Raw genomic sequence first — 12,653 nt, 5'->3', positions numbered from 1 at the left:
CTTATCACCTCCACAAACGAAAAACATATGTGAACTGATGTTCTGTCCAGACTGAGCAACGCTGCAGAAGTTTCTGCATTTTGTTTCGTCTGTGTGAACTTTCAATCTGTCTCTTTTTCTCTTTCTTTCTTTCTTTCTTCCTCTCTCTCTCTCTCTCGCTCTCCCTCTCTCCTGAGTAGGAATGTCACATGTGGAGATGCTCCTCCCCTCTGCACAGGGATGGGTGAGGGGTAAAGGGGGTGAAGGGCCATAAGGGAGAGATGTGACTGAGGAGAATGTGGGATAGCAGGAAGAGGAAGAGGAGGAGGCGTGCTGCTCTGCTGCTCCTGCTGGAGAAAATCCACTCCAGACAGATGCACTTCCTCCACTCCAGCATGACTGGGAGGCTGCTTTAAATCTTCCAGCTCAGGCTTTTTTTTTCTCTTTTTTGTTGCTTTTCCTCTCTCCACACTGTCTCGCTTTCACAGAAGAGGAAGAACTCCAGACCTCCACAAGCCCATCCTTTTTTCTCTCCAGAGTCCTTTCATGTTCTACTGAGACCCCACAAGGGTGTCAGAGCGACTCCAGACAGCTGAATCTTTGCATCTGCAGGTCAGATGTTGGATAATTGCTACTTCTGCTGCTAGCTTGAGACTCACACCTACTCTGCTTCATCTTTGTCAGTGTTCCCTTCAGGAGGCATGAGGGCAGAGGTGCTGGTCATTTGGCTGGGTTTGACCCTGTGTTGGGTCGTGGTCTGCGCACGAGAAGATGCAGAGGGGGAAGTTCAGGTGGGGCGAAGGCGAGGACTAGAGGACGGGAGACAGGTGGACCAACGGGATGTTGAAATGTCTGATGATCCTGCTAGAGATGTGGAAATTGACAAGCCAAAACCAAAGAAGAAGAAAACACCTGAAGAAATAGAAGCAGGTATGTAGATGCTCCGCGTGGATTTGAACTTTTCATGGGAACACATTTAAAACCTTTTCTCATCTCAACTTTCAATCGGAAAGCGCGGCCGCTGGAGATGTCAGCCAGGCTGCAGGAGATTAGCGGCTTTCAGCTGTTATCTAGTCCTGCCTCTAATGCCATCCAGAGAATTCCTTGCGCCTGCATTCATGTGCTCGCACAAGCCCCCGCGTGTTACCCAAACCAAGAGTGTTTTTCTAATCAGCGCAGCAGAGGAGCCTGGGAATTTTGTTTTGATTAAAACCTCTCAGTGATTCAGAGATGGCGGAGCACACGCTCGCACTGGTTCAGCTGGTGGTTGACGGTTTCTTGGCAGCGTGTCCGCACCACTGCTTACATGACCCGCTCTCGCTGCCAGGAATCAGGGTCTGGTTTGCGACTGTAAAAGCTGTTGTTTTGCAGATAGAACAAGGCTTTACCATGACGGAGGCGCCTCAGGTGATACACAGATGAAAAACACAGTCTGGGCACCAGCAGAAATGTTTCCACTACTATTTCCATGAAGTGGGGAGACAGATTTTTATGGAGACCCATTTTCAATAGCGCCACTGCCATTTCACTGATGTTCGGAACGGTAACTTTCCGCTGTGTAAGGGAAAACCACAGAGATGGCGGCCAAAGGTTTGGATTTAGGTTACAAAAGGAGGCCATAATTAAGAAACCAAATTCTTTTCAAATACTTTCAAGCAGTGTTTATCCATAGAATCCTCTTTCAGTTATTGTTGTCATGATGGACTCATTTCTCCCACAAATTGTCCATGAGATGTGTGTTCCTGGGAACTCAGTACTGAACAACCTCAGTACAAAATAATATATTATTTCTGCATTCATTCATGTACTTTTTAAAAGAAAAAATAACTTTTTGAAATGTCTGAAGTACTTTGCCTGTGAGAGGCTCAAATATTTGCACTGATAACCAAGTATGCACTAATTAGGTCATTGACACGTAACTATTTTCATGTTCTCCAGCCAATAACACACTAGAAAAATCAGCCTGTGAAATTCTGCTTCTGAAAGAGCTGTGAGAGTGCAGGCACTCATCCTCAGGAGAAATCGCATTTCATGAAACCACAATTGCATCTGAATAAAAAGCACAACAATTCCCAACACTAGATCTGAAGCAAGAGAATTCCAGAGCGTTCCACGGCTCGGATCGCCTGTGCATGGTCACAGCAGAGGTGAGAGACGGTGAAAAGTGGCTCCCATGAGCATCGAAGCTGAGTTATGGACTGGCTGGATGTGAGGAAATGTTATGTTTAGTCAGGGTGGAACGCGTCCAGCTAACAAAAACAAGCCGCCGTGTTTCTACAGAGGAGTTTGATGATGGTTACATAATGGTAGATTTTATTTATTTTTTTAAAAGCTGACATAATGAAGCTGCTTCTCTCTGTAATATTCCACGCAGTTCACCACGAAAGCGTCCATCCGTCGGTGTTACTGGACATGCAGGACATTTTTGTTTCACAAAATTGAAGTAAAGCTGCCTTTATTTGGTGGCAAGAAGAAATAACCAGTTCGTTAATACACTTCAGAGAGTTTTTAAGCATCCTTCCTGATAAATTTCACTCTAATGTTGCCTCGACACCAGTTAAATACAATAATAATACGGTCTTTTTCCTCCTCTGGGTCCACAGTAAAGCAAATCAGTAAATGAAAAACAATTTTCTGGATGTTAACATTGGTTGGGAGGACTTCACCTGGAGCTTCTGATTGCTTCATCGAAACAGATTCTATAGATCACAAAATGAAAACAACCTGAGAAAACTGTTCCAATTTGTTATCCTGTCTCTAATACTTTTCTCTCTCTTTCTTTCTCTCTCTCTCTATCTCTCTCTGAAGCTAAAGCTAAGAAAGCAGCAGAGAAAGAGGCCAAAGCAAAAAAACAGAGCGCCCCGAAGCCCACAAAGAAGCCAAAGCCCCCGAAACCCACCAAAAAACCCAAACCACCCAAACCAACAAAGAAGCCGAAGGCACCCAAACCCACCAAGAAACCAAAGACAACGACCACCTCGCTGCCGCACACCCAGCCCCCCACTGTAATTAAGGAAGAGGAGAAGATTTTGACAGAACTGGATACATGTAGGTCTTCAGTTGGCGCAGTGATGCCACAAACAGGCATTTGCATTGTTGAATATTGCAGATTTAATCAAATGCAATCGTTACGTCTGCAGAAGTATTGGCAAAAGTTGCCATTTTTATCCAGAAACTCGATCCTTACTCTGATCTTTTTATCAGTTCAACCAGTGACTCTAAAGCCGTTTGAGGAACCTGTTGAGCCCGGCCTGCCCGAGCCTTCCATAGGTCAGTGAACCCTGAGACTGGAACTGAACAAAGCAATGAGGAACAAAGCAATAAATGTTGCGACTTTCATGAAAAGAACAACTGAATCGGTATAAAATCATCTTGGCTGTTTCATTGAGCCTTCTGGTCTGTGTTTTTGACAGATGTCTGGGCTGATAAGAAAGAGGTCACGACCCCTGAGGTCATGTATATACCAGGTATTTCGGTCAAACCTATAGGTTTCTAAGGTTTATTGCTTGATATAGATTGTAAATCATGTTTATAATATGTTATATCTACTTGTGTTTCAGAGGAAACCACACCCGTCCCATTTCTCGTCCCCTGGTATGAAGAATACGATTACTCCGACCGTACGTCACCATTAGATCTTTTCCCATCAGAGGAGCTTCATGTGGCACCTGTGCTACAGATGCTGACTGTCCCATCTGAGTGTTTTCTGTCTGATTTATTCCCAGTGGCTGCAAAGAAAAAGGAGGAAGAGGAGGAGAGAGCTCGCAAAGAAAAGGCAGAAAAAGGTGTTTGAATTTTTAGGGGTTTTTATTGCTGTTTTTTATTGAATCGCTTGGATCTGACCAAGACTGAGAGCTGCCTAAAAGACTTCAGGCTGATTCAGTAATGATGACGTCAGCTGGCAGTGAGAGTTGTGACTGAAACGGTCTGTGTGTCACATGATTTAACACTGACGGATGTTTGAGCAAACACAAAACACACACGAGTGAGTGTGAAGGCTCCATATGGAAATATTTACTGCCTGTCTGAAACATAGACTTTTACCCATGTTGTTTTCTCATTATGCCGGGAAGCCGAGCGGTTGAAGAAGCAGTGGGAGGAGGAGGAAGAGGAGAGGCTGAAGCAGACATCTGTGCCTGCTAAACCGAAAGGTAAAAGAATACATCAACAGTAGTCAAAATATGTGTTTAGTATATTAAGGTCAAAGCACATTTTGTTCTTCCAAGACTGTCCTCCGCTTGGCCTGGAGTCCCATCGGTTGGAGGAGGACCAGCTGCTGGCTTCCTCTCAGTCCCAACATGGATTTTCAGCTCAGCGGGGGCGACTCAACATGCAGGTAAACATAACCTTCCACCTCGCCTAGCACTGGTTTGGAAAATTGGGATAATGGCGGGGTTGTGGTCCAAATTTGTTCTCAAGTCAGGATGACAAACTGGTTCTAAAAAGAGCTGTGGTCAACTGCAGGGTTCTGAAAACGACGATGACCTGTACGGTGGTGCGTGGTGCGCAGAGCCAGAGGAGACTAACCACTGGTTCCAGGTGGACGCCCGCAGAGAGGTGGAGTTTACCGGGGTCATAACTCAAGGAAGAAACTCAGAGACGCAGTGAGTCCATCCTTAACCCTTAATCCTTTATGGCAGTAATGTCAGTGTCTGTTTTTTTGGAAAGGTTTAATCCAAAAAAGTGAAAATGACTTTCTTCCCAGGGATGACTTCATGTCCTCCTACTTTGTGGCCTTCAGTAACGACAGTCGTGACTGGACGACGCTGCACGATGGTTATGCCGAATGGGTGAGTGGTGTTTAAAATGGAGCGCACGTCAGTCTGCCAAACATTTTAGTTTAACTCCGTGCAATCGTCCCTTCCAGTTGTTCTACGGCAACGTGGACAGGAACACCCCAGTAATGAACCAGTTTTTCACGCCCATCGTGGCGCGTTACCTCCGCATCCTTCCCCAGAGCTGGAACGGCAGCTTGTGCCTGAGAGCTGAAGTCCTGGCCTGCCAACTCCCCAGTCAGTCATACAGTTAACATTATGTTACACCAATTTATGGCTTGTAATTATTTTATTTACTATTTTTTCCATCTTCCAGGCACCTACCACAGTGAGAATGAAGTGACTCCAACAGATGAACTGGACTTCAGACACCACAACTATAAAGACATGAGACAGGTCTGCATTTCATCCGCAGCAAGATGAAAAATAAATGTTATCCATCATCCAAGTGTTTTCCTCCTTTCTGCCGTCCAGATGATGAAGGTGATAAATGAAGAGTGCCCCAACATCACCAGGATCTACAACATTGGAAAAAGCTACCAAGGCCTGAAGATGTATGCCATGGAAATCTCTGACAACCCTGGAGAGCATGAGACAGGTACACGGTGGCCTGTGTGTTACCATGACAACAGAGATGGACCACAAAATAACAACATTTTTATGGTCAATGAGCTCCAAGCTCCTCTTCCTCAACCTGGTTCCCAAACAGTTCACCACAGAGCAGAAATCTGGTTTTTACCACGTTTCTGATGCTACCTGTGTTTACCTGTCAACAGGTGAGCCGGAATTCCGTTACACCGCCGGTCTCCATGGTAATGAAGCACTGGGCCGAGAGCTTCTTCTGCTGCTGATGCAATTTCTGTGCAAGGAGTACAATGATGGAAATCCCAGAGTGCGCCGCCTGGTGGACGGAGTGAGAATACACCTGGTGCCGTCTCTGAATCCTGATGCCTACGAGATGGCGTTTGAGATGGTATGAAAGGCCTTTGCCATAAAGCTATGAGGTGTTTCCAATCAGACCAAATCAAAATTTTAACAACTAATATTACAAACAGGCGACGGAGAAGAGATTTGTGAGATAAAAGAACTCAAGACACTTCGGCCTTCATTATATCAGCAGTTTGAAATTATTGGATTCAGAGGAGATAGTTGTCCCATTTTGCCCACAGGGCTCAGAGATGGGGAACTGGGAACTGGGCCACTGGACAGAGGAAGGTTATGACATCTTCCTGAACTTTCCAGACCTCAACAGCGTCTTGTGGGGAGCTCAGGACAGAGGATGGGTCCCACGCATCGTGCCCAATCACCACATCCCCCTGCCGGAAAACATCTTCAACACCTCTGTGAGTGTGTTGCACATTTACCGTGTGGTCATCCCTCCACCGTGGCACAAAAGCATTTGTGTGCTTCTCGCTCACACAGCTCGCTGTGGAGACAAAAGCTATCATTTCCTGGATGGAGCGCACCCCATTTGTGCTGGGAGCCAATTTACAAGGGGGCGAAAAACTGGTTGCGTACCCTTTTGACATGCAGCGCCAACCACAATCGGTGGGTGTGTGTTCCAAAGATAAACTGCCCATCAATAATAGCACCATTAACCAACTATCCTCTCAACCCTTGATGTTTAAGTTCGCTGATACCCGGCGTTGGAGAGGCAATAATGACATGAACGAGGAGACTTGGGCTCGCATTCAGCGCCAGAACGAGGGAGCCCTCCGGGAGACGCCCGATGACGCCATGTTCCGGTGGTTGGCCATGGCATACGCCCACAGCCACCTGACCATGACGGAGACCTACCGAGGCTCCTGCCACGGCGACGATGTGACGACAGGCCAGGGTATCGTCAACAGAGCCAGCTGGAAACCAGTAGTGGGCAGTAAGTGTCAGAAACAATAAAGAGCTCAACAAGGAGTGACACAGATCTGTCAATATGAAACTATGAAACCAGGAACAACTGATCAGTGAAAAGCTCTCCACAGGTATGAACGATTTCAGCTACCTGCACACCAACTGCTTCGAGCTGTCCATCTTCCTGGGCTGTGACAAGTTTCCCCATGAAAGTGAACTTCCTCTCGAGTGGGAGAACAACAAGGAGTCCCTGCTGGCTTTCATTGAGCAAGTACGAACTGAGCTCCAAGTAGGAGAACTGAGGCACAGAACCCCATTTAGAGTTAGACAGGACGGCTTATTCGCTCCTGCATCGTGGATACTGGGCAAACATATAACTGATCCTTGCCAATCAGGCGATTTGGTGGTTTGAATCATTCTGGGAGCTTCTTTTTGTGCTGAACTGACTTTGGGACTGAGAGTGTCATCCTAAAGCATCCACGTTGTCTTTTTGAAACCGAGGTACATCGAGGGATCAAGGGAGTAGTGAGGGACGTGGAGGGAAACCCGCTGGCTAATGCCACCATATCTGTGGAAGGAATATGGCACGATGTCAAAACTGGTATGTTGGGTACAGCGTACAAAGGCTCATCGCGTGTGTTTTAGATAAGCTAATAATGTATTATCACTTCTTTATGAATGGCTGATCCATTGAAACTTTGCATTCTCCCAAACTGTTTAATTCAATCTAGCCGCTGGGGGAGATTACTGGCGGCTGTTGAATCCCGGAGAGTACAAGGTGACAGCGAAGGCCGATGGCCACACCCCGCAGACCCGACTCTGCATGGTGGGCTACGACTCAGGGGCCACGCCGTGCAGCTTCACCTTAGCGAAGTCCAACTGGGACCGCATCAAGCAGATCATGGCTCTCAACGGTAAGAGGCCGATCCGAATCGTCACCAGGGCGAAAGTGGTAAGAACAACCCCTGCCAGCAGCGTGGTCGCCACCACCACGGAGAGCCACGCCAGCATGCAGCGGGCCGAGCGGCGCAGGCGGCTCCGGATCCTCCGCCTACGGAGGCTGCGTGAGCAGCGGTTCCGAGCCAGACAGAGCACCACTCCCACTACGACAACCACCACCACCACCACCACCACGATGGCCCCAACAACACCACCGGAAACAGAGAGGACAACTTCCTGGTACGACTCCTGGTTCCCAGTAGACAGCTGGTTCACCGAAAACCCATTTGACAGCATCAACCTGATCTCGGAGCCCACACAGGATTATCCTTTTGAATACACTATTGACTGATTATTACAAACACATGTACATTATCACAAATAGTTACAACAGTGATTAAACTTCATAACACAAAGGTTATTAGACACATAGTTGCAACTTGTTGGGTAAATTCTGACCACAAATGCAGTTATAAAGGAAAGTGTGTGTTGTTTTTGATAAATTTGCAGAGGACTGATCTGCTGAGCAGATACATCGATACCTGTACTGATCCTTTAGGCCACAATGCAAACGAGATACATCCTTAATTATGTATGGATGATTTTAATGGCTTTACAATAGTTACTGCTGTCAGTGAATGTTCACGATGCATCTGAATAAAAGATTATTTTCTGAATGTCCATTAGACTGTTATTTTGTGGCTGAATGTGGAACATTGTGTTGCACTTAACAGAGATATTAAAAAAACAGAACTGCAACAAATATGTACATTTGTCAAAACAGATTTATTAAAAATAAGACAACTCTGAGGGAAAGTTAACTGAATCCTTCAGTATACATTCTTATTCCATCCATCATCATCCTCATTCCATTCCATCCATCCCATAGAGTCCATACATATTCACTGGTGCAGGTCGGCACCAAAGATGAAGTCCTGCTCGAAGTCCTTGGCAGGGTGAGACCAGCGAGGGCTGAGGCACGCGCCGTGCACGTTGTGCACGCCGCAGCAGCGGCAGCAGCTACGACTGGGCTGCTTTGCCTTTTCTGTTCTTTCCTCTGGTGTAACGGAAACTCTTGAGTGGGTCCTTCCCCCGGGTGTTCTGGAAGATCAAGACAACACTCAAACAGTCCGATCGCTGATCGTTCAACTGAAATTTTAATTACTTTAGGCATCAAAATAAATAATCAGTCACTCCAAACAATATGTAGGCTAGCAGGTCTTTTATGTCTTCACATTTTAGTGAACACACCATCAAAGTCTCACCTTGAAACTTGTCTTCACGACTCCTAGTTTTGGTTTTTCTTTCCTTTTCCTTCTATTTTTGCACGACAGTGGGTTTATCACATTCCTCAGCGTGTCTGGAACTGCAGCAAATGGATGTCAGAGTTATTGCTTGGTGACTCAGATTTGGTGTATAAGTGGTGCGTTTGTGAGCCCGTCTCACTCAGGTAATCAGGCAGGTTCCTCAGGTGCGGTTTGACCACAGCGGGATGGAGGTCTTTGTCATGTCGGAGTAGCTGCAGATCTCTGGGATTGTCCTCAAAATACGTCTGAGTGACAGCAGCGACATTCGATCAGGAAAGGTTTGCGTCTCCCGGAAGGTCTCGGCAGACGAGCAGCCGTCACTTACTTTGAGTTTTTCGGAGTTTAGCAGCTCCTGCTTGATCTCCTTCAGCCTGGCCTCCCTCACTGCCTGCTTGGTCACCGAGCGCATGGCGTCCTGGACACAGACAGAGCACAGGTTCAGCTTCACAGCCCTGTCAGCTTAACAAAACCAGTGCCAGGAAATCAATGCTCATTTGACCACATTCTGACTGAGGACAGACAGCTCCTGATGGGGAACACTCACCCTGCACCTGTACCTGAAGCCTTCAATCTCTTCCATCTTGAACTTATAAGGTTTCAGCACGCTGCCAGAGTGATCTACAAAGAACCCAGAGTGATGAAAGACATGCTTTGATTTAAAAACAAAACACAAAACCCAGTTTCCTCACTAAAAAACACATGCTCAACTTTCAGCCTTACCTCCAGTGAGAGCTTCCTCCACGTCTGACAGCAAAGCGACCTCTTTGTGAGATATGAAGGACAGAGCCGTGCCGGGGTTGTCCGCTCGCGCCGTTCTGCAGGACCCCACAGACAAACCACCCGGAGGATCAGAGCCAGACTGAGGCAGCAACACAGCCAAGAGCAGACGGGCCGAGGACAGGGCTGAATAACTTACCTTCCAACTCGATGAATGTACGATTCTACAGTTGTGGGGAAATCAAAGTTGATGACATTGGAGACGTTTGGAAATCGACGCCTCTGGAGACTCCAAACTCTTTGTCCTTGCTCCTTAAATAACAACATTGTGAGTTGACTTATTTGACACATTAACTATTATTGTTTTTCATACCTAAAGGGTTCAACTAGGCTACATTAGGTGTTAAAATGCACCTTTTGTATGCTACTGACTGAACAATTTTATACTGTTCTGAAAATGACCCCATTTTCCAGATCCCAGTCCACTCACTTTCCTGCCTTCTCCGAATTCTTCTTTTTCTTCCCTTTGCCTGCAGCCGCCTCAGCGGAAGCAGCGCCCTCAGCCGGAACGGCCAAACTCTCCTCGTCTGCCGCGATGATGTAATCGTAAAATCCCTGATTGAACTGCGAGATGATGTGACACCTGCAGACAGGCGTGAAAAAGCTCAACTAACCTGTTCGCTCATGAAACACACGTACACAATGGAAATACCTCACCGATATACCGAGAGGTTGGCCTCACCTGGACCCCACTGGCAGCTCAGAGTTTAAAACGCAGGTGGGAATGCCGAACTGCTCCAGGAAGAGCTTGAGCCGGTAGCTCCTGTCCACGGCTCCCACGAACAGCAGGGTCTTACCCTGAACCAGCCGCAGCTTCAGCAGCGTGTAGATGAGCAGGAACTTGTCCTCCTCCTCGCAGTTGATGCTGTACTGCTGCAGCTGGCTGCTGTCAGGCAGCTGAGAGCCCTGCAGCTTGAGGATTACCTGAGTGGAAATGGAGCCAGACCAAAGAATTTTCAACAAGAAGGCTGAAGCATAAAAACAGTTTTGCACTCACTGATGTTCAACCTGATGCATTTATATTTAGAAAGGCCCATTTATGGTTACTTAAAGAATAGCGAAACCAGTTAAAATTAAAGGCGTGAAGCTCTGGAAGGCTAGAAATGTGGAAAATTAAATTACAGGATTGTGTAGCAGCAGCTCCTTTAAGGATTGAACGTCCTCAGACAGAGTAGCCGACATCAGGAAGGACTGGTAGATCTTTGGCAAATGGCTGTAAAGACAACAGATGGACGTTAAAGAGAAAGAAATAAAAACAAGAGTCCTTCAATCAAACTCAGTCTGTGTATCCCCCAAAATGGTGATGTCATGACGTCAGCAATGAACGGCACAAAAATATTAGGACAAAAGAATTTATGTGGTGTTCAATGGTGCAGCTTGGACGTAAATAAAAGTGTTCTAAATCGGTGGTTACGTTCTCACCACAGCAGGTTCTTCAAATCTGCCTCAAAGCCAAAAGAAAAGAGAAGGTCAGCCTCATCCACTACCAGCATCTCCAGGGATGAATGTAGGAGGAGGTTCTGAGCATTCAGGTGGGCCAGGATCCGGGATGGGGTCCCCACCACGATGTCAGGCTTCTCCATTAAGATTGGCCTGGTTTAATACAATAGAGAGAATCAACAAAAAAAAGGCACGCAAAAACTGTAATTGAATTAACTAATTTTTTTTTAAAAATTACCTCTGTGTTGAAACATCAGCTTTTCCAGAGACGTCGGCCACTCGGACATCCCTGGAGCAGAATGCCGTTAACTGTCTGATCATGGTCTGAACCTGCTGACCCAGTTCTTTGGTTGGTACCAGGATCAGTGCTTTAACATCCTGCTCACGGACACTCTGAAGACCCCAAACACAAAGAAAGTGGTAAAGAAAATAAACAGCTGGCTGCAGTATGCACACCAGACAGACCCCAACCCTCTGATTCATATTCTGATACCTGAAGAATAGAAATTCACTTTTCTAATCAGTGTTGTTGGTTTGCTCACCTGTTTGGAGGCCAGGATGCGCTGTATGACAGGTACAGCATAAGCCGCTGTCTTTCCAGATCCGGTCCTGGCACGGGCCAACAGGTCTTTCCCTTCCAGGGCTAAAGGGATGGCTTTCTCCTGGATCAGAGTGGGCTGGGACCAACCAAGATCCGCGACCGCCTTCAGTGGGGACAAGGTCAACCTTTCTTCAGTATCACAAAGTCTTTTAATTCAAAAGCATCCAGCATTTCCAAATTTTATGTTATTTGAGAGTCAATGGGTGAAATGACATTTGACAGCGGTTACTTTGTAATTGTTATTATTAGTTTCTGCATAATAATGATAATTTCCATTACTTCCAATAAATCAGAATTCCATTTCCAATGGCAATTAAAAGTTAGAGAAAAACATGGACTCGTTTGATAAACAACGTTTATAATATTCCGAGACTTTTGTCATACTGTAAACACGCACTAACGTAGTCTATAATTCTGTCGAACTCTTCTCATTTATCTTTGCTGTTCAGTCTTCGGATGCTGTTTTATCATGCCCCCACAGGTTTATTTAAGATCAATTGTCAACGTATAACAGTCGGTTACCTTTAAAAGACGGTCATCTATGCCCATTTCGTGAAACTGTAGCCTCTCGGAAGCCATCTCTCAGTCCACACGCACACGTGTGTCGCACAATTTTTGCGTCATGGTGAGTTCACGGACCACGAATGAGGCGCTCTGTTATTTTACTTCACAGTTCCATTCGAGTGTCTGCAACATTAACAGAAATAATTTGAAATAATTTCAGACATTTTGATGACTGACATTAATCCATATTTTTAAAAGTATTTACCGTTCAAAGATTTGCACGTATTTAAAGCATTTAAACTAATTCTCATGATTCTAGCTCGGCTATATTACAGCATAACTGGGGTTTAAAATAGTAGTTTAGAACATTACTTAATTTACCGAACAAAATAATAAACTGTCCACTAGAAGCGACAATAAAAATAACAATAATGATAATGAGTTTAGATCGCATATGGTACTAACCAAAGTCTTCCACGAGAT

The 12,653-nt window shown here is 45.9% G+C and overlaps 2 protein-coding genes across 2 annotated transcripts; one reads left to right on the top strand and one right to left on the bottom strand.

The window, feature by feature from the left end:
• Window positions 1-262: 262 nt before the first annotated feature.
• aebp1a (AE binding protein 1a) lies at window positions 263-8,222 on the top strand. Its single transcript, XM_057018948.1, has 21 exons — window positions 263-591; window positions 664-909; window positions 2,788-3,027; window positions 3,184-3,249; window positions 3,393-3,446; window positions 3,540-3,599; window positions 3,705-3,764; window positions 4,053-4,130; window positions 4,206-4,315; window positions 4,444-4,583; window positions 4,685-4,769; window positions 4,847-4,991; window positions 5,071-5,150; window positions 5,229-5,352; window positions 5,531-5,727; window positions 5,924-6,097; window positions 6,177-6,302; window positions 6,384-6,630; window positions 6,734-6,873; window positions 7,104-7,203; window positions 7,334-8,222. Exons 2-21 carry the CDS (start codon window positions 681-683, stop codon window positions 7,891-7,893), a joined length of 3,015 nt encoding a protein of 1,004 aa, XP_056874928.1. The 5' UTR covers window positions 263-591; window positions 664-680; the 3' UTR covers window positions 7,894-8,222.
• An 86-nt stretch (window positions 8,223-8,308) lies between these two features.
• On the bottom strand, window positions 8,309-12,331 carry ddx56 (DEAD (Asp-Glu-Ala-Asp) box helicase 56). Its single transcript, XM_057018973.1, is given in 15 exon segments — window positions 8,309-8,642; window positions 8,807-8,907; window positions 8,988-9,093; window positions 9,174-9,263; window positions 9,393-9,466; window positions 9,569-9,663; window positions 9,765-9,834; window positions 9,837-9,877; window positions 10,056-10,208; window positions 10,308-10,549; window positions 10,748-10,838; window positions 11,048-11,218; window positions 11,304-11,458; window positions 11,608-11,769; window positions 12,189-12,331. Coding segments are annotated over 15 exon segments (1,689 nt in total). The 5' UTR covers window positions 12,246-12,331; the 3' UTR covers window positions 8,309-8,561.
• Between the last annotated feature and the right edge of the window lie 322 nt (window positions 12,332-12,653).

The sequence above is a fragment of the Takifugu flavidus genome, chromosome 20 (genome assembly GCF_003711565.1).
Source record: "Takifugu flavidus isolate HTHZ2018 chromosome 20, ASM371156v2, whole genome shotgun sequence".
NCBI classification, from domain to species: Eukaryota; Metazoa; Chordata; class Actinopteri; order Tetraodontiformes; family Tetraodontidae; genus Takifugu; species Takifugu flavidus.
Note: the sequence above shows the minus strand (reverse complement) of the source record. Positions and strands in the feature narration are given on the sequence as shown.